The following is a 19,421-nucleotide window of genomic DNA, read 5'->3' as shown; positions in this document are numbered from 1 at the left end:
TATAATACACAAACGCAAAAATGCATAATATAATAACAAACCGAAACAATGACACCCCCACAGCATTGCTTACAGTATTCCACTGTGCCAAGCACATGGCTGCCACATCACCTGCAAACATATCCTTCTAAATGAAGATGCCAAAAGATTGAACCTGGGACCTTCTACATGTCAGGGGTTTTATTCAGAAGAAATATTCTGAGCTGTTTCCATATTTTGCATGTGTGTGTGGGGGGGCAGAGTGTTGGTGTGTCCCCACCCTGCCACATCACTGTGAGCTCCCTCATCGCTGCTCACTATGCCATTCATACTGCTGTCCTCAGATGCTACTTAATGACTGCCATCCTTATTTTAACGGCTTGTTCTGTGGAAGATATCATTGTGATCTAGCAGAAAAGTAGGTTAGCTAAACTTGTCAACAGGTCCAATTTTTCAGTGCTCATATTTCAGGGGTTCCGTCCATAATAAGTAAAAGACATTTTATACCCATTCCCCTTAGTGATGTGGTGATGGAGGTGTGGCCAGCAGCTGTGGTCCTACTCTCCTGTTCCATGTGATTACAATCCTATGGAACAATGTTCTTCAACTTTGGCTCTCCAAACAACAACAACAAAAAATCCTTCCAGTAGCACCTTAGAGACCAACTAAGTTTGTCATAGGTATGAGCTTTCGTGTGCATGCACACTTCTTCAGATACACTGAAGCAGAAGTCCCCAGACGTTTATATATAGTGAGATGGTGGGGAGAGGTATTACTTTGAAATTCTTTTGTAATAAGACAGCTAATAAGAAGAATTTCAGAAATAGACTGGAAAGAGAAGTTGCTGAACTGCAACTTATTACCAAGCTTAAAAAAAAAAGACTGGAAAGAGAAGTTGCTGAACTGCAACTTATTACCAAGCTTAAAACCATGGAGAGACCTGGTCTGAATAAAGACATTGGATTCTTATCTCATTATACATAATAAAGCTATCTTTAACCATCTCACCCCTTGCTTTTTCCTGTAGACCATTTGCAGTCGTTAACAGTCGTCAACAGTTATCAATCACCCACTCCCTCCACCCTTCTGAGTAATACCTCTCCCCACCATCTCACTATATATAAACGCCTGGGGACTTCTGCTTCAGTGTATCTGAAGAAGTGTGCATGCACACGAAAGCTCATACCTATGACAAACTTAGTTTTTTTTTTATTTTGTTTCGAATACATCAGACCAACACGGCTACCTACCTGTAACTAGATCTTTGGCTCTCCAGAATTTGCACTCCCATTGTTCCCAGCCAGTTTAGCCAATGGTCAGGGATGATGAGATTTGCAGTACAACAACATCTGGGGACCCAAGGTTGAAGAGCACTGGTGTGGAGGAGAGCACTTGAAAATGACTTAATCTGAGATTCTGATAGAAGACAGATATTCATCTCTCCATCAAGTATTTCCATCACTTACGTGTTAAAAAGTAAACTCTGTGTTGCACATTAATGTAGTGTCTCATTCCCTCTCTGATAGAAGACAGATATTTGAATCCTCTGTGTCTCAGTAAATTTAATAACCACTGGTCAGTAAAACTTACATCTTATTCACATATATTGAACGTAACTCACACCTTACACTTCTTTTACTTATGCAAGGAGAGCAGAGGAAATCCACTCTACGTTTATTTATTCACCATCACCACCTGAGCAAACTATGATCACAGGCTTACCTGGCATTGGGAAGATGGTTCGAGGGCTATGGCAGGGTTGTAGAGCCCTCCTACTTCCTTCATAAAGCTGAGCAATCACTTACTGGGTTTGGGGAAGGAGACGTGTGGACTCTAGGACCCGGCCAGAGCCCCCTCTTCCCAAAGCTGGGCAAGCAGCCCTCCACCTTGCAGAGGTCAATGTAACTATTTGTAAGCTATGTATAGGATAACAGCATTACCTGGATGTAGCACAAAGTGAAGGCAAAAATTCATAATTTAGACATTGCAATAAAGGTGCTCACTGGAAGGACAGATCCTGAAGCTGAGGCTCCAATACTTTGGCCACCTCATGAGAAGAGAAGCCTCCCTGGAAAAGACCCTGATGTTGGGAAAGATTGAGGGCACTAGGAGAAGGGGACGATAGAGGATGAGATGGTTGGACAGTGTTCTCAAAGCTACGAACATGAGTTTGACCAAACTGCGGGAGGCAGTGGAAGACAGGAGTGCCTGGTGTGCTCTGGTCCATGGGGTCACGAAGAGCCGGACGCGACTAAGCGATTAAACAACAACAACAACAATAAAGGTAGCAGGAAGGAACAGGATCAGGCATATGACGATGATACCCGATAGTTATTGTCTCTGAGAAACAACCTTTCCCTTAATCAACCTTTTGAAAGCCTCTTTTACCTCCTTGTTTCTTAGACTATAGATGAGGGGATTCAACATAGGTATTGCAAGAGTGTAAAAGACAGAGATGATTTTGTCTTGCTCGACTGAATATTTTGAACTGGGCCTTAAGTACATGAAAATGGCTGTCCCATAGAATACGGTGACGGCAGTAAGGTGGGAGGCACAGGTGGAGAAGGCTTTTCGTCTGCCCTCGGCTGAGTTGATCCGAAGGATGGCAACTAGTATGTATGTGTAAGAGACAAGAACGGTCAGGAGAGTTACTGATACAATTGCCGTAGAGAAGATGAAATGAATTATATCAGTGACACCTGTGTCTGAGCAGGAGAGCTTTAGGATAGGGGGCACATCACAAAAGAAATGGTTGATGATGTTGGATCTACAGAAGGACAAATTAAATATAAATGATGTCTGGACAATTGCATTCACACAACCTGTTAGATAGGAACCAGCCACAAGCAAATAACATAGCTTCCTGGACATAATAGCAGTATACAACAGTGGGTTGCAGATTGCAATGAAGCGGTCGTACGCCATCACACCCAGCAGGCAGCACTCACAGGATACAGCAATGCAGAAGAAGAAAAACTGCAGGGCGCAGCCAGTGAAGGAAATGTTTTTGCTTTCTGCTACGAAGGTCATCAGTGTCCTGGGAGCGATGACAGTGGAGTAACCAATATCCAAGAGTGACAGGCTGCTGAGGAAAAAATACATGGGAGTGTGGAGCCTGGAGTCAATCCTGATTAATGTCACCATGCCAATGTTCCCCACCAGGATCAGCAAGTAAATCAGTAAGAACACAGCGAAGAGAACAAACATCATATTCTGGTTATCTGTGAATCCCAGCAATACAAACTCAGTAATTGCGGTGAAGTTTCCCTCTGCCATTTACGTAAGTTGTGCTCTCACCTGTAAACAAGAATATGAGAACAATGATGAAGGAGAATTATTTCCATTCTTGATATGACACAGAATAGCATATCATCATTCACATTTCCCCCCCAAACTGCAGTCATTTCATGAGGCCACATGCTTCTGCCTAGGGTGACACAGAGCTGCTGAACCTTTTCTCTAGGCGTTACACATGCAACATGATATTCTTCCCCATCTCCATCCCATCCCCCCATTTAAGTGGAGGAATAGCAAGGAACACAGAATAGCATACAATCCTTCAACTTTTTCCCCCAGGCAGCAATAGTTTCATGGGGCCACATGCTTAAATGGAGGGGGTGACATAGAGCTGCTTCACCTTTTCTCACTTCACCGTTTCCCCCATACCACTCTGGTCAGTGACCGAAATAAATCGATTCATTCTTTCATTCCTTTTATCCAGAGCAAATTTTTCTCTAATGTGTGCAAAGACAATATAGGAAAAGGCAATTGTTCTGGAGTTAGATTCAATCTCTCAAGCAAACAATCCAGATAAATGTAAGTATTTGCAGAGGCCACAGAGAATAGGACTATCCCCAGTTAGGAGACCCTTGCCTATGCTACAGATGTCAAAAGAGCCATAGAGATGTTGATTAATATTTACAGGCTGTCACTACACTAAAACTTGTAATAGCACATTTGACTTACCTAGAGATTCCTCAACACTGCCTGCAGCATTTCCCACACGACTAAGATTTCCTTTGCATTCTCTTGCATTCTAAAGCAGACGTAGAAAAAGAAGCCTTATGATGACAAATACAGGTTGTTTTGATAGCATGGTGATCCCAATCTTCAAATAGGAAGGCTGGCAGAACGAGAAGACAGTGGTGCATTTATATCTCTTAAAGGAAGAAGGAGGGAGCCTCAAAGAGGGAGGGAGGTAGATGCCATTATTTGGTCCCAAAGAGATTTTGATTAGGTGAACATGAGTCGCAAAACATTCCCTTCATAAGTACGTCAAAACAGAGCCCCTGAAAGGTCTCAGGGCAATAACCATAAAGCCACAAACAGAAAAACTCAACAGAAAAATTCAGTGACAGCAAATGAAGAGTCCCCCCTCCTCTTTTCAGATGAACTTAAATTGTTACAGAACTATGGAGAACCAAATTAAGATCGGAAACTGAGAATCTGAGGGAACTGGAAATTAGCACATTCCTCTATTTGTCTCTTTGGCCCTCTTATCTGATTGGTTCTACTACAAATGCTCCTTCTGCACAAGCATATGAGATTACCATATGAAACAATCCACCTTCACCACCTGCATGCTATTCTGGGAGTCCTTCCAGGTGTGTTTTCTTTTTTTTTTGGGGGGGGGGAGCCCCATTGTGCAAGCTGACCCCATGTGCAGGCCTTCTTCTGAAAGGATTTGTTAGGTGAATCCTAACCTACAGCTGCAATCTTGAGAATGCAATGCAGATTAGTTCAATCTATGGAAAGAAATTGTTCCATTGCTTTCAATGGGACTTGATTAAAATTAGCTTTAGTTGGATTGGGACCATTATTTCTATAGCGAGAATAATGCAACGTGTAGATGTTCTATTCAAATATTCCCAGTGCTATTTGCTTCCTGTTGACAAATTATAGACGAAATTATAGGGAAAAGATTGTAATGATGCCCCAAGAAACTTATTATTAATCCCCAATAGCTGAGGTTTCTGGAAAAATGTTCCCCAAACCCACCTTTAGAGATTTCAAACACAACTGATGCAAGAAATAATGAATTAGCTAGTAGCAAGAAGATCGCTACCAAGGGGTTTGAGATGTGCTAGAATGGCCGCTTACCACCCTTCCACGGCGAACAGCGGTGGCGGCCCATGCAGTTGTCCCCCTCGGCTGGTGCAGAGGCTCATGGGTTCCCGCTAAACCCTTAGATTTGAATGAGCCAATGCACGGCAGCCTAGGGGGCGTTGCTTGGGGAGCAGACCTGAATGAGGCAGTCTTCTCTCAGGTCTCCTCCCCAGCTTTTTATTCTGGCTGGCCCAGCTGAGATTTGCCAGATCGAGGAGAAGCATGAGAAGGGCAGAGGGGAGATTGGTGATGCACATTGTCTCTTATTGCTTGGGAAAAACCCTGGAGTGGAGGGGACTTAGGCACCTGTCAGGAGGCAAGGAACTTCAGTCTCTGCAACTGCTTCATGGCGGCAAGTCCTACCAGAGATGAGTTGCTGTGCCCAGTAGGCCTGACACTCCTGTGTGGAATGTGTTTTTGCTAATAAAGAGTGAACTCCAGCATGCACAGTGTGATTTACTGCTGGCAATCCTTTGACACTTAGTATCAAACACTATTTAAAACAAAGGTAGAATCACAGGAATGTGGTGGGTTCTGAAAATGGATATTTCAGCTCTCAAAGACGAGGGCAAAAAGGTGTATCTTCAGCATTCACCGAAAGCTGTATAGTGCAAAAGCAGGATGCTTTTTCCAAATTAATCTGGGAGCTATAATATATTAAGCGTGCTAAGAACTTTTAGGAGACCCATATTCACTACCATAGTTACAATTCCCAGAGTTCCCCATGAAAAAGGATTGGTTGTTAAACTACTCTGGGAAATGTAGGTCTGGGAAAGGAATGTGGGTCTCCTAAGAACTCTCAGCACCCTTAATAAATTATAGTTCCCCACATTCTTTGGAAGAAGCCATGACTGTTTAAAGTAGTATCATAGTGTTTAAAATACAGTGGTACCTTGGGTTAAGAACTTCATTCGTTCTGGAGGTCCGTTCTTAACCTGAAACTGTTCTTAACCTGAGGTAGCACTTTAGCTAATGGGCCTCCCCCTGCCACCGTGCTGCCACCACAATATTTCTCACCTTGAAGTAAACTTCTTAACCCAAGGTACTATTTCTGGGTTAGTGGAGTCTGTAACCTGAAGTGTCTGTAACCGGAAGCGTCTGTAACCCAAGGTACCACTGTATATGGTACAAAGGTGGCATCAAATTTCCTCCCTCCCCAAGTGTGACATATTCATGGGCCATTAGCTACTTTGTTTACTTTGAAAAGATAATTCCAAACAAGATGGCAGAATAGATGTTGCTTACTTTGTCCTTTCCTAACTGTGAAGTGCTAAAGGGTTTCAAAGAAGCATATTTGAAGGGCGGCCTTCTTCCTTACAATCCTGTTCCCTGATTGTGCCCATTTTCAAGAGGCTTTACTATGTGTTCCACTATGTTCAAAAATATGATTGATTCAGATGCAAGACTGGCCATTTTTCTACTGTGGCACCCAATTTGTAGAATACCCTCTCTCTAGTTGTTTCATTTGGCCCCATTTCTTTTAACTTCAGGTAAAGAGCTAATGCCCTTTTATTTCACCAAGGTTTTAGTGCGGGTAAAACTTCCTGGTTTTGGTTGTATCAAACTTAGTTTTATTCCACGTAGTCCTATTGAACTGAAAGGATCTAAGTTTGCCATGTTCATTAGTTTTAATGGGCTTGACTGAAGACAATTCTTAATAAAGTGTTATTTTATCCTTCTCTTGTTTTCAGCTTTTTATTTTCAAAAATGATTACATATAAAAGTAATTACAACAGATTCAACTTATTTTTAAAAATAGTTTAAAAATACAATAAAAATAGCGTGTAGATAAGAAAACATAACATTTTTATAAAATACCCAACAATATTTGTGTTTCAACATTTATCTGTATAATTTTCCACAAACACACAGTGAAAGGAGCACCATGTCTCTGTTGGAGATTCATTCCCCGTGTCCAGTCATGGGTTCGTTGTCTATCACATGTATATGTGTTTACATTCCACAGGAATGGGAAGTGACATAGACAGGATGTTTGTCTTACTGTGTTCGTGAACTGGGACTATTGTCCTTTGTTCCTTCTCTTTGCTGTCTGATGCTAGAGAGAGAGGGAGCCATGTTGCAGTGCTCCGTGTGTGTTTATATGTAAATAAAGTAGATTAGCAAAATGCTGTGCTACTGAGTTCTGTTACGCAATTGCGCAAAGCTCTGCAGATCTGTGAAGTGTGCTGATGTCTTCTGGCATCAGTTGCTGTGATGGTTGGGCTAAGAAATGCTTTTGAAGCTCCCGAACGATTGCCCAGGAGGGAGGGAACATGCCAGTCAGGCATGTGTCTCTGCCAAGGTTCTACTCGTGTGTAGAACATTCTGACAGTCTCAACAAAATGATTATTTACCTGTGTACACCTCCCTTTACTCTTATAATGTTCACCAATTTTATTATGTGAACATTTTCCCAAGTATTCGCAATCCAATTATCCATTATGAAGTGTTTATTTTTCTCTCTTGGTAACTAATTGTCATTCAAGCATAGTTAAGAGGTATGTTACATTTTTTTCTATCATCTGAGAGGACATACCATCTTATATAGCCATAAAGCACCACTACTGGATATCATCTCATCTCATCATCTCATCTCATATATTTCTTTTAGCACAGATGTCTCAAAAACATTTTTTCCTCGGGCATGACCAAAATACATCCTTCTCTCTCCTTGTTGGGCAATACCATCCTCATTTTTGAAACACTGAAGCCATGATTTTGCTTATCTGTGCCTATCACTGATTACTCGGGTATCAGCATGCCAAGGAAACCACATGGCTACTCTACCTTCCCCTTTCTGATGGGTCAGTATTTAGTGGATGAAGGGCTTCAAGGACAGTTCATTTTATATAGCCTCTCGAGCAAGCTAGAAATGAGAGGTACCTTAGGGTTCTCACCCGGGTAGCCAAGTGTTCTACTAGTATTCCAAGAAGGGATTGTGCAGTGTTCTGTTCTAAAATGACTTCTTCAAAACTGGACATAAAAATGGAAAATGCAGTTCAATGAAGGCAAGTTAACAAGATGTACATTTGGGCAAAACCCTGTAACTCCGCATGTACAAGATCAGCCAGCGCCGTCTTAAGCGCCCCTGTCGCCATGGTGCGCCGGATCTCTCCGGCGCCATTCCATCCCGTTTCCCAGCGCGGTGGGCGGGTGGGCGCGGCCCTGCTGCGCGGCGGGCGGGAGGGCAGGCACAGCGCGATCTCTCCAGCGCCCTCCCGCCCCGTTCCCCAGCGCGGTGGGCAGGAGGTGGGCGTAGCTGCGCAGCAGACCGGCGGACCGGCCGGCCAGCGGGCGGGCGCAGCTCGCGGCGCCCTCCTGGCGGGCCGGCGCCATGGTGCCCTGCGCCACCAGGGGTCTACATAGAGCCGGGCCTGAGATCAGCAGCTGAACTGGGCCGTTTGAGATGGACAATTCAAACCCACAAAGTCATAATATTTCTTATAGATCTATGTTGGAACTTTAATTGGAATACAACTGGTTTTGACACCTACATTGTTACCATATAATACATTTTCTTATGTGTGCATCTCAATCATACCTGTGCCAGGACCATTCCATGAGAACTTGTGGCTCTTCAGATGTTGCTGGACTCCAGAAGGGCCAATGGTCTGTTTCCTGGGACAATGGGAGCTGTAAACCAGCAACAGGCTGGAAATTCCAGAGATTATTTAACATCCCTATACGCTACAGACATGTCCTGGCATTCCTGGCTTCATGTGAACCAATGCATTCCTATTACTTGACCCTGCTGCCCTTAAATTTTGGATATGAAGGTCTGCAGAGAGGAAAGTGCCCTATGCATATAGATTTCCTTAGTTATTTGGAACCATGACCATGAAGGTTTCTAAATTATGCGAGGAGCCTAAACACACATGGAGCACATTCATCTTTGCACAAATTTGCCCTCTAACATATGATGGGGACTGGGAGTGGAAAAATATTAGATGGGGCAGAACTGGAGAGTGAATCTCCTTTTTCACCTCCCATCTGTTTAAACAGGGCGTTTGCCAAATTGTCTTACACTTCCATAGTGATTCCACCTATTTATTCAGGAAAGATATTCAGATACGATTTATTTATTTCAGTGGCTTAAGTAAGAGAATCCTCTTTCCTGTTTATCATTGCAGAAGGCACTAAACCTTCCTTCTACACAGTAGCATGATGAGGTGGTCATCATGTTAGATAGCATCATTTGCCCTCTAACATATGATGGGGTCTGGGAGTAGAAAAACAAAGCCTTTTAATATCTTTCTTTAGTCTTAAGAAAAGGTCATACTTTTACTATTTTTACTTGAAAAATATCACCTTCTCTGCTGTCCTAGCAAAAGCATCTTTCACATCTTTGTTCCTTAGGCTGTAGATGAGAGGGTTGAGCAAGGAGATCACAAGAGTATAGAACACAGAAACTATTTTGTCCTGATCCTTTGGGAAACTGGAGCCAGGCCGTATATACATGAAGAAGATGGTTCCATAGAAGATAATGACTGTGATCAAGTGGGAACTACAAGTGGAGAAGGCTTTGTATCTGCCCTGAGCAGAGCTGATCCTCAGGATGGCGAAAAGAATAGCGATGTAAGAGACTAAGACAATGAGAAAAGTTGTCAGCCCAATTATAGTGGATAAAATGAAATGCACGGTGTGAGTGACATGGGTGTCTGAACAGGACAACTTGAGCATTGGGGGAACATCACAGAAAAAATGATTAATGATATTTGAACTGCAGAAGGACAAAGTGAAAATAAAAGAAGTCTGGAGAATTGAACTTGTAATTCCACAAACATATGCAACCACCACCAATATGGTGCAATGCTTCCTTGACATAATAGCAAAATAGAGCAGTGGGTTGCAGATGGCTGTGAAGCGATCGTACGCCATCACAGCAAGAAGGCAAACTTCTGTGGTTATGAAGACAGCAAGGAAGAAAAACTGCACTGTGCATCCCTTGAAGGAAATGGTTGTCTTCTCTGCCACAAAGGTTTTCAGCAACTTGGGGGCAATGGCAGTTGAGTAACCAATATCGATAATGGAGAGGTTTCTCAGGAAAAAGTACATTGGGGTGTGGAGCTGAGCATCCACACTGGTTACTATGATTATCCCAAGGTTGCCTACCAGCGTGGCTACATAGATGATCAGGAACAAGAAGAAGAGCGGGACTCGGAGGTCAGGGTGGTCCATGAATCCTACAAGGATGAACTCTGTTACAGAAGTGTGATTTTGCTTCATTCTATATTCCTCTGTAAGAGAATTAAAAACAATGTTGTTTTGGAAGCTGGATGGCTACCAGACTGCATTAAAATCCGTTCATTCCAGTCAACTATATGTTTGAGGAGAACGAACAAACACCTCAGACTACAGCATTGGTTGTAGAACCTTTGGCCCTCCAGGTGTTGTTGGTCTCCATTCCCATCACCCCTAGCCAGCAAATCCCATGGTCAGGGCTAATGGGAGTTGGAATTCAATTGCCTCCATTATTGAGATACAGGTGCTGTTATTTCCACATTGAGTGGAAATTAGTGGCAAAATTCCCTTCACTTTATAAAACTGGATTTTACCCATAACATTTTACCCATAACGCTTAAAAATATTGCACCCTGTGATCAATTAACATAGTTTAAAGGTACATCAATTCACACTCCACCTTCACTTAAACACCATGAAGGAATGTTAGGCCACTGAACTGTGCATATGAACTTAAGCTCTAAGCTGAAGCACTCCCATCCACAAGGAAAGAATTAATACAAACTAAATAAAGTTTTAGAATTTAAATTACTGTATGGGAAAACCTTTTATATTCACATCCAACAATTTAGGTGTTTTGGAGTGTTGGCTTGAGTCACCTGATCCTTTCTGGTCTGCAGGAAGTGAACCTATCTACACTGGGATTGTGTGGGTTAATCTATAGCAGGTTGATGTGTGACAGCCGGGATTCTATGAAACCAAGGCTTTCATGTCTGCTCACTGATTGCTACTCTGTTAGGGGAACCTGCAGCAAAACCTATGTGGAAGAGCTCATATTCATTCCCCAGGGCTGACCACCAAAGTGAGTTGAGTGGAAGAAAAACCAACACGTGAAAGACATTCCTACTTATCTCTGAATAGGGTGCACTAACAGGTGCATTTCTTAATTTTTCAAAATATAATTTAAGCCCTTTTATCAAAAACTTTCTTTGTGACTTAGTTCTCTGTTGGAAAGTGTGGCCATTGTCAGTTATGGGCATTTTCTGACAAAATGCTACCTGTGGACAGAGGAAGGCTGCTTAAGTGTCTCCATCTCATTGCACGTGTTCCATGTTTGATTTCTGCAGAAAACCCTTTCCTTGTGGGACAACTGTAGCACAGGACCACTTCACTCTCCTTCCCTCCCTCCCTCTCACACATATCCTGCCATTTTTCCTCAAGCAAGTTCGGAGTAATAAATAAAATTGTCAGGATTGTGTAATTCTCTAATACATCTCTCAGCCTCTGTCAAGTGAAATCCACCTTGTCTCCACAGGTTCTCTTCTGCAAGAGACAGGGACTCTTACTGGTAATGTGCCACATCCCTAGCAAGCACTGTAACACTTTTTCCACCTAAAGCAGCACCATTTTTTGCACCTAGAAGTGTATACTGTATATATATATATATATATATATATATATATATATATATATATATACATTCAGATCATCCTTAAAGCTCTGATTAGTTCAGCAAGGGACAGCTCCATTTAGCTTTTTTAGTCCTCCCAAAGTTAAGGCCACTCCATCATGTCAGGATTTCTTTCCCTCATTTTTAAATATTATTATTCTAATGCATAGCTGCCAAGTTCTCCCTTTTTTTTTAAAGGGAAATTCCCTTATGCTGAATAGGCTTACTCGCGAGAAAAGGGAAAACTTGGCAGCTATGTTCTAATGCAATACTGCACTATTCAAGTCTTGCTCTCTCAGAAACTTGGGCTAGCAGAATTTTAAAGCAAAGCAAGATTGTAAGTATGCTTGTAATGTACTGTACTCCCTGTAGGAAGGTTATCTTCGACACTGCTGCGAGAAACAAAGAAGCAAATTGCTCTGCAGCAGGTAAACTGCCCTCCATTTTCTCATAAACATGTTTCTTGGATTGAGGCTATATATAGACGGAATGCCAAAATATTGTAACTGAGTGAACCCACTCCCTTCAATGGTAATGTGTCTCTTAATTTCAATCTGATTTTTTCCTTGTGGTTTGAATCCAGCTGCAATATCAGATATGAACACATCAAGCAAATAAACTGCTTATCCAATGAATTAAAATATCTGCATTTCTGGATTACAATCACAAGGCAATCTGCAAGAGAGACCTCACGCAGTGTCATAAGAAGCCAACCTCCCCAGCTTCTGTGAAAAGAAAGCAAAATTAACTTCCAAATAGTTTTATTGGCTTCCAGAAATACGAAGTGTTCATAGATATCATCTGGCTGATGAAAAATAAAATATCCCAAGCACTCTGAGAATATATCAATCTAGGAACCTTACCTGTGAAGAGGAACGATGCCATTCCTAAAGCCCCAAAGTAAGGCATAATGATAGAAAGGCTAATTTTATAGTTGTTTGATATTGGCTAGAAGTCAAATGCTTGAAACTCATGAGTAAGTTCCATGAGTGTGTATGTCACCTGAGGACATGCAGTGTTCAAACTCATTCAAGTTTCTGCTAGTCATTATAATGTTTCAAACAGAATTATTGCCTCCCCATTCACATACCAGAATTAAGTAATAATTCTCATTAGTTATTCTCCTCTTTTTTTAACAGTAAATTTTCCAATTGTGGAATTCCCTCCCCTCTGAAGTATGGCTGAATGAATTTTAATCTGCTTTGACAAATCTACATATCAAGTGCTTAATGTGTGCTAATGTCTGAGCCTGTTATTTTGTTTTCAGTTCCTAGGTATAATACCGTGTTTCTCATATTATAAGACACGTCTTATATTTATTTTTTCCTCAAAAAAACACACTATGGCTTATTTTCAAGGGATGTCTTATTTTTTTCCTCCTCCTCCTGCCGCGGCCGGCATTGCTGCTGCTCCTATCACTATGTCTTATTTTCGGGGTATGGCTTATATTCCTTGAATGCTTAAAAATCCTGCTATGGCTTATTTTATGGGGATGCCTTAAAATATGAGAAACAGGGTATGGTATATATTATATAATGTATTGGGGTGAAATTACTATTGGGAGTTCAGGTACAGAGGCTCACACCAAATTCCAAATCATCAAACTTTTCTCAGTACTGCATTACTGGACAGTTCAAAGAGCTTACAACAGCATTTCAATTATGACACATGCTATGCAGGAAATATACGGCATCTTAGCTGTTCGTTCTTTAACCAATCACCTTCTGCCATCCCACCACCTCACAACCTCTCCTCTAACTACAGACCTTGAAATGCAACTTAATATATTGTTCCCTGTAGGAATCAGAATCCTCATTGTTCCTCATATGGGGTTGTTTTTCACTTTAATATCCAGCCATTAGGTTCCCCCTTAACTATTTCTTACCAGTTTTATGGTCAGTTTGCACTCTTGCCTATGTGACATTGCCCCCCCCCCCAAAAAAATCTGACAAAGCCCCTTCAAAGGGCAGCTAATCAAAACGGCTTGTACTGAATAGGGAGGGAGGGTGCAGCAAAAGTATACAGGTAAGTTTGGTGAGAAGGAGGCAAATTACTGGCCTGGGTGACTGGTCTTCTGCATTGGCCAAATAGCCCCATGGTCAACCCCTTTACTTCTCCCACAGGCAAAACCAAGTGTAATCTTCTTTCCAGGGGAGCAGGGATGTGGCAAAGGCACACCCATTTTAAATTAGGGGAGGCATTGTAGTTTAGAGGAAAGGTGAATAAGAGGGGATATGATTGATGGTTTGTTACCTGTTGTGTATTTCTGTGTTTTTATAATGTGAACCTCCTTGTGATCCTCAGATGTACGGTGGTATAGAAAATGAATGAACGAACAAACAAACAAACAAATAAATAATAATAAATAAATAAATAAATAAATAAATAAATAAAAGTTTAGAAAAGTATGCATGGCATAGAGAAAGTGAATAGATGAAACTCCCCGCCCTTCTCCTTACACTAGAACTTGTGAACATCCAATGAAGCTTAATGGTGAAAGATTTGGGATAGATAACCCACTACACGGCTCCAAAAGGAGTCCTGGCAGGTGCACCTTTGCAGGGGGGAGGAGAGGAAGTAGGGTGAGACACCCCTTCCTACTGATATCACTGGCATTTCCAGCAGAGAGGAGGAATGAGGAGTAGCAGGCGGAGGCTACAAAGGGCTTCCCAACCCTCTCCTCCTCCTCCTTGAGATGCTGATGTGGCAAGGAGGTGTGCAGTGAGGAACCAGCACTGGAAAGCCTTGAAGAGGAGGCTGTTGGCAGTGCTGCTGTCAAGGCGGGAGTCAGGAGCAGGTCAGCAATAACTCACAAGGGGTCAGTGAAAACTCTTTATTCAATGAGACAAAAACAGCTCAGCAGAGCAGAGTGAGCAGAGCAATTCTTCCCAGATGGTCCTACTCCAATGAGGCAGTTGTGAGGACTGACGGTCCCCACCTCCCTACAGCTCTCTATGTCTCCTCCTCCTCTAGGTGCTTTCCAAGCAACCCGAGACTTCTTTGACTTATCTGTCTGTGCTCTGTCCTCTACAAACCTCTGCAGGGTCTAGGAGACCGGGAAGGGGGTGGCCACAGTACAAGGGGAGCTGGTCACAGTACAAGGAGGAGACCCCCTGGCTTCTTCAGCAGCCTGCCTCACCTCTGAATTTTGGCCCCCCTCGTCTCCAGCCTCCACTTCTACCTCTGATTCTGGACCGCTCTCTGCCTTAGTCTCTTCTTGCTCACGAAACTCTGTTACCGCTTCAGTTTCTGACACCACCTCCTTCCAGTTTGTTCCTTCTTCTTCTTCTTCCAAATACTGATCGTCCTCCCACCACCAACCCCCTGGCTCTGAGTGAGTTCCCTTGTGAGTTCCCTTGAGGTCCCCCAGCTGATGCCTCTCACCACACTTTTGCATCCAGCCAGTCCATGACAGGTGGCAGCAGCAGTGACCTGAGGTGGTTCAGAGTAGTTTATGAGACGTATGGAGGGACATGTCGAGGTTGTGGCAGAGAAGTGGGCTCAGCAGAGCTTGAATGGGTTGGAGATGGCAGTGCAGTTAAGACTCTCAGGACAGAGGGAGCAATGGTCTCAACCCTCAACAATTTGGACCATGGCCCAGTAAGAATCCAGGAGGAACCTTATTGAAGTATCAGAGGTTCATAACACAGGGTCCGTTTCTCACTCCTCCCACGACAGCCTTGCATATCCCCACTGTTTTGTGATACTAAAGTAAGGAATCGAGGCAATGCATCACCTGATGTTTCCCAAAAAGAAGTTGATCAATGACCCAGAACATCTGTGCCCAGTACATTATGCATCCTTTGATAGATACAAAGCAGAAATAAGTAATTACAAAATATTCAGCTTATTTTACAAAGAAACAAGACAATCAAAAACAGCATGAAGATAAGAAAACATAACATTTTTATAAAGCTCACAATACAATTTGTGGTTCAACATTCTCCTAACTTTTGTTACACCAGTGAATAATAAGAGGATTCTGCCTGTCTATCTTCTCTTACTCTTATAATGTTCATCAGGTCAACCACCTGAACATTCTCTCAAATGTTTGTGATTTGTTTACTCTAATGCTAACAAATTGTCAATCAAGCAATAGTTGGTGTGTAATAATTTCTCTATCATCTGACAGAACATGGACCTTATGTAGCCTGAAAGCCCTATTATTGGATTCATTGGTAAGGCATATCCTGAAATATACCCTTAAAATGAAATATACCAATTGCAAAAGGCACTATACCTTACGTCTACAAAGTAGCTTGATAACCCGGCGATCATGTTAGAAAGCATTAAGGTAGCTTATGTACATACTAACCCTTGTTATATCTTTCTTTAGTGTAAAGAAAATGTCATTTTTACTTGAAGAAAGTTGCCTTCTCTATTGTCCTACCAAAAGCATCTTTCACATCTTTGTTCCTCAGGCTATAGATAAGTGGGTTAAGGAAGGAGATCATAAGACTATAGAACACAGAAACTATTTTATCCTGATCTATTGAGAAAGTAGAACCAGGACGTATATACATGAAGATGATGGTTCCAAAGAAGATAGTGACAGTGGTCAAGTGGGAAGCACAAGTGGAGAATGCTTTGTATCTGCCCTGAGCAGAGCTGATCCTCAGGATGGCAAAAAGAATAGCGATGTAAGAGACCAAGACAATGAGAAAAGTTGTCAGCCCAATTATAGTGGATAAAATGAAATGCACAGTGTGGGTGACATGGGTGTCTGAACAGGACAACTTGAGTATTGGGGGAACATCACAGAAAAAATGATTAATGATATTTGAACTGCAGAAGGACAAGGTAAAAATAAAAGAAGTCTGGAGAATTGAACTTGTAAGTCCACAAGCATATGCAACCACCACCAATATGGTGCAATGCTTCCTTGACATTATAGCAAAATAGAGCAGTGGGTTGCAGATGGCTGTGAAGCGATCGTATGCCATCACAGCAAGAAGACATCCTTCTGTGGTTATGAAGACAGCAAAGAAGAAAAATTGCACTGCGCATCCCTTGAAGGAAATGGTTGTCTTCTCTGCCAAAAATGTTGTCAGCAGCTTGGGAGCAATAGCAGTTGAGTAACCAATATCGATAATGGAGAGGTTTCTCAGGAAAAAGTACATTGGTGTTTGAAGCTGAGCATCCACACTGGTTACTATGATTATCCCAAGGTTGCCTATTATTGTGGCTACATAGATGATCAGGAACAACAAGAAGAGTGGGACTTGGAGGTCAGGGTGGACCATGAATCCTGCAAGGATGAATTCTGTTACAGTGCTTTCATTTTGCTTCATTCTATATTGCTCTGTAAGAGAATTAAAAATAACATGGTAGTTGAACCTGGATGGCTAGCAGGCTTCCTTAAAAACAAAACGAACCAGCACCATAAGCTCCATGTGGCCTTCCTTGAGTCCTTGCCAACAAAGCCAATAGTCAGAGATAATGGGAGTTGGAGTCCACTTACCCCCATTCTTGAATTACAGAAACTGCTATTTCCACACTCAATTGGAATTATTGGCAGATTCCCTTTCATGTTATAAAACTGGATTTTACCGACAACAACATTTTAAAATATTTCACTGTGCAATAAATTAACTTTTATCCACAGTTTATCTTTTATTAATCACCATCAATACAAGTTTATACCAAAACTAACAATACCTCTTTTGATTTTGATAGACCACCTTTATGTGCATATGAACTTGGGCTCTCAGCTGAAGCACCCCATACCAAAAAAGAAATAAAAAAAGGAAATAAAAAACAACAACCCTCTATTCCATATTGAGTTCCAACAACTGAGGTGACTTGCTGCACTTAGAATCATAGAATCATAGAGTTGGAAGAGACCACAAGGGCCATCCAGTCCAACCCCCTGCCAAGCAGGAAACACCATCAAAGCATTCTTGACATATGCCTGTCAAGCCTCTGCTTAAAGACCTCCAAAGAAGGAGACTCCGCCACACTCCTTGGTAGCAAATTCAACTGCCAAACAGCTCTTACTGTCAGGAAGTTCTTCCTAATGTTTAGGTGGAATCTTCTTTCTTGTAGTTTGAATCCATTGCTCCGTGTCCGCTTCTCTGCAGCAGCAGAAAACAACCTTTATCCCTCCTCTATATGACATCCTTTTATATATTTGAACATGGCTATCATATCACCCCTTAACCTTCTCGTCTCCAGGCTAAACATACCCAGCTCCTTAAGCCGTTCCTCATAAGGCATCGTTTCCAGGCCTTTGACCATTTTAGTTACCCTCTTCTGGACACGTTCCAGCTTGTCAGTATCCTTCTTGAACTGTGGTGCCCAGAACTGGACACAGTACTCCAGGTGAGGTCTGACCAGAGCAGAATACAGTGGTATACACTTGTTTGTATCACTGAATACTATCTGGTCTTCAGGAAGCATATTTATCTATACTTAGGTTATGTGGGTTAATCTACAGCAGGTTTATGGGATTCTACACCTGTATTTTGGAACTGTTAAATTTTGCAAGTAGGTTGCCAATATATCAAGAAAACTACTGTAGGTTGAAAATAATCATACCATGGGCAATTTTCCCTTATGGTGGCCAAATTATTCTGTCGTTCAATGTCATATAGGCACTGTCTAATTAAATTATTTGCTTTGATGAAGCCCAATGTTAATAACTGTTGTAGCGATAAACCAGAGGAATAAAGCTTTTGGATGACTATTTTAGTCCAGGTGCTCTCATGACGGTCTTGCAATACTAGGGAAAGTAGACTGATGGGGGTTAAATTCAGGCAAAGCCAATAATTAAGTGTTCTATGCCAAATCTGTAATTCAACAGAGGGAAGACTGTCCTCTAAGCACAATGAAGCATTTGGAACACAGGATGGAACAGGGAAAAAATGACTTAGGAACTTGGACTGAACAGTTTCTGTAGATCCAAGGTGAGTACCTGTCTAAATCTGAGCCCCGTATAATAACTGTGCTAGGGGTTTACCTTTAAACTCTTCAAGTGCTGAAGGTATTTGATTGCCACCTTTTGTATGGAAAAAGCATGTTGAAGAGCCTTTTTCTTTGCGCATTTCTGATGTGCTGCACATGACCCTTGACTGAAAGACAAGACCAAGATATTTAAAGACTTTGAACACAGTACATTAGTAAAGAAACAACAATTTGAATGTGCTCTAAACATGCTACACCAGACAGCGCCAGAGAGCAGGAAATTTTACAACCTGATTTTCCATAGACAGGTTTTTCTTCTGTTATATTGATCTAATTTGTGACTTATTTATACCGCCCCCCGTGTCTAGATCCAGCCTTTAACTTGTTTGATCAGCTGATTATCCATATAGCATCTGTGCGCATGATAGTTTCTTGGGAACACCATGGGTTTGGTTTTATTGTAATGCATAGCCAGCTGTTCTTTTGGGCAACGTCCTGAGAAGGCCCCCATCAATCTTTTTAGGCCCACTTTTGTTTGCGACAGGAGTACCACGTCATCTGCATATAGTAATATAGAGATGGCTTTTGTGGCCAACTTAGAAGCGGCTTTTCTGTTTGCCCACTATGTGGAAGAGCTCCCATTCATTCCACAGGCCAAAATGCATAAGTGAGTAGGGTGCAAGAAAACCCATAACTAAGTTAGGTAATCTTACTCCTAACTAAATGGTGTGTACCAAAATTACATTTTTAAAAGGGGGTCGGGTGGAGAGAAATACTTTATTTCTGGAACATCATTCAGGTT

The 19,421-nt window shown here is 42.0% G+C and overlaps 3 protein-coding genes across 3 annotated transcripts; all 3 read right to left on the bottom strand.

The window, feature by feature from the left end:
* Positions 1–2,310: 2,310 nt before the first annotated feature.
* LOC118090123 (olfactory receptor 5AP2-like) lies at positions 2,311–3,258 on the bottom strand. The gene has a single exon (XM_035125485.2). It carries the CDS (start codon positions 3,253–3,255, stop codon positions 2,311–2,313), a length of 945 nt encoding a protein of 314 aa, XP_034981376.2. The 5' UTR covers positions 3,256–3,258.
* Positions 3,259–9,375: 6,117 nt separating this feature from the next.
* LOC118090117 (olfactory receptor 5AR1-like) lies at positions 9,376–10,311 on the bottom strand. Its single transcript, XM_035125473.1, has one exon. The coding sequence runs from the start codon at positions 10,309–10,311 to the stop codon at positions 9,376–9,378; it is 936 nt and encodes a 311-aa protein (XP_034981364.1).
* Positions 10,312–16,071: 5,760 nt separating this feature from the next.
* LOC118090108 (olfactory receptor 5AR1-like) lies at positions 16,072–17,007 on the bottom strand. Its single transcript, XM_035125460.2, has one exon. The coding sequence runs from the start codon at positions 17,005–17,007 to the stop codon at positions 16,072–16,074; it is 936 nt and encodes a 311-aa protein (XP_034981351.1).
* Positions 17,008–19,421: the final 2,414 nt, after the last annotated feature.

Source organism: Zootoca vivipara, chromosome 1 (genome assembly GCF_963506605.1).
Source record: "Zootoca vivipara chromosome 1, rZooViv1.1, whole genome shotgun sequence".
Lineage (NCBI taxonomy): Eukaryota > Metazoa > Chordata > Lepidosauria > Squamata > Lacertidae > Zootoca > Zootoca vivipara.
This window is presented reverse-complemented; position numbering and strand designations above follow the sequence as displayed.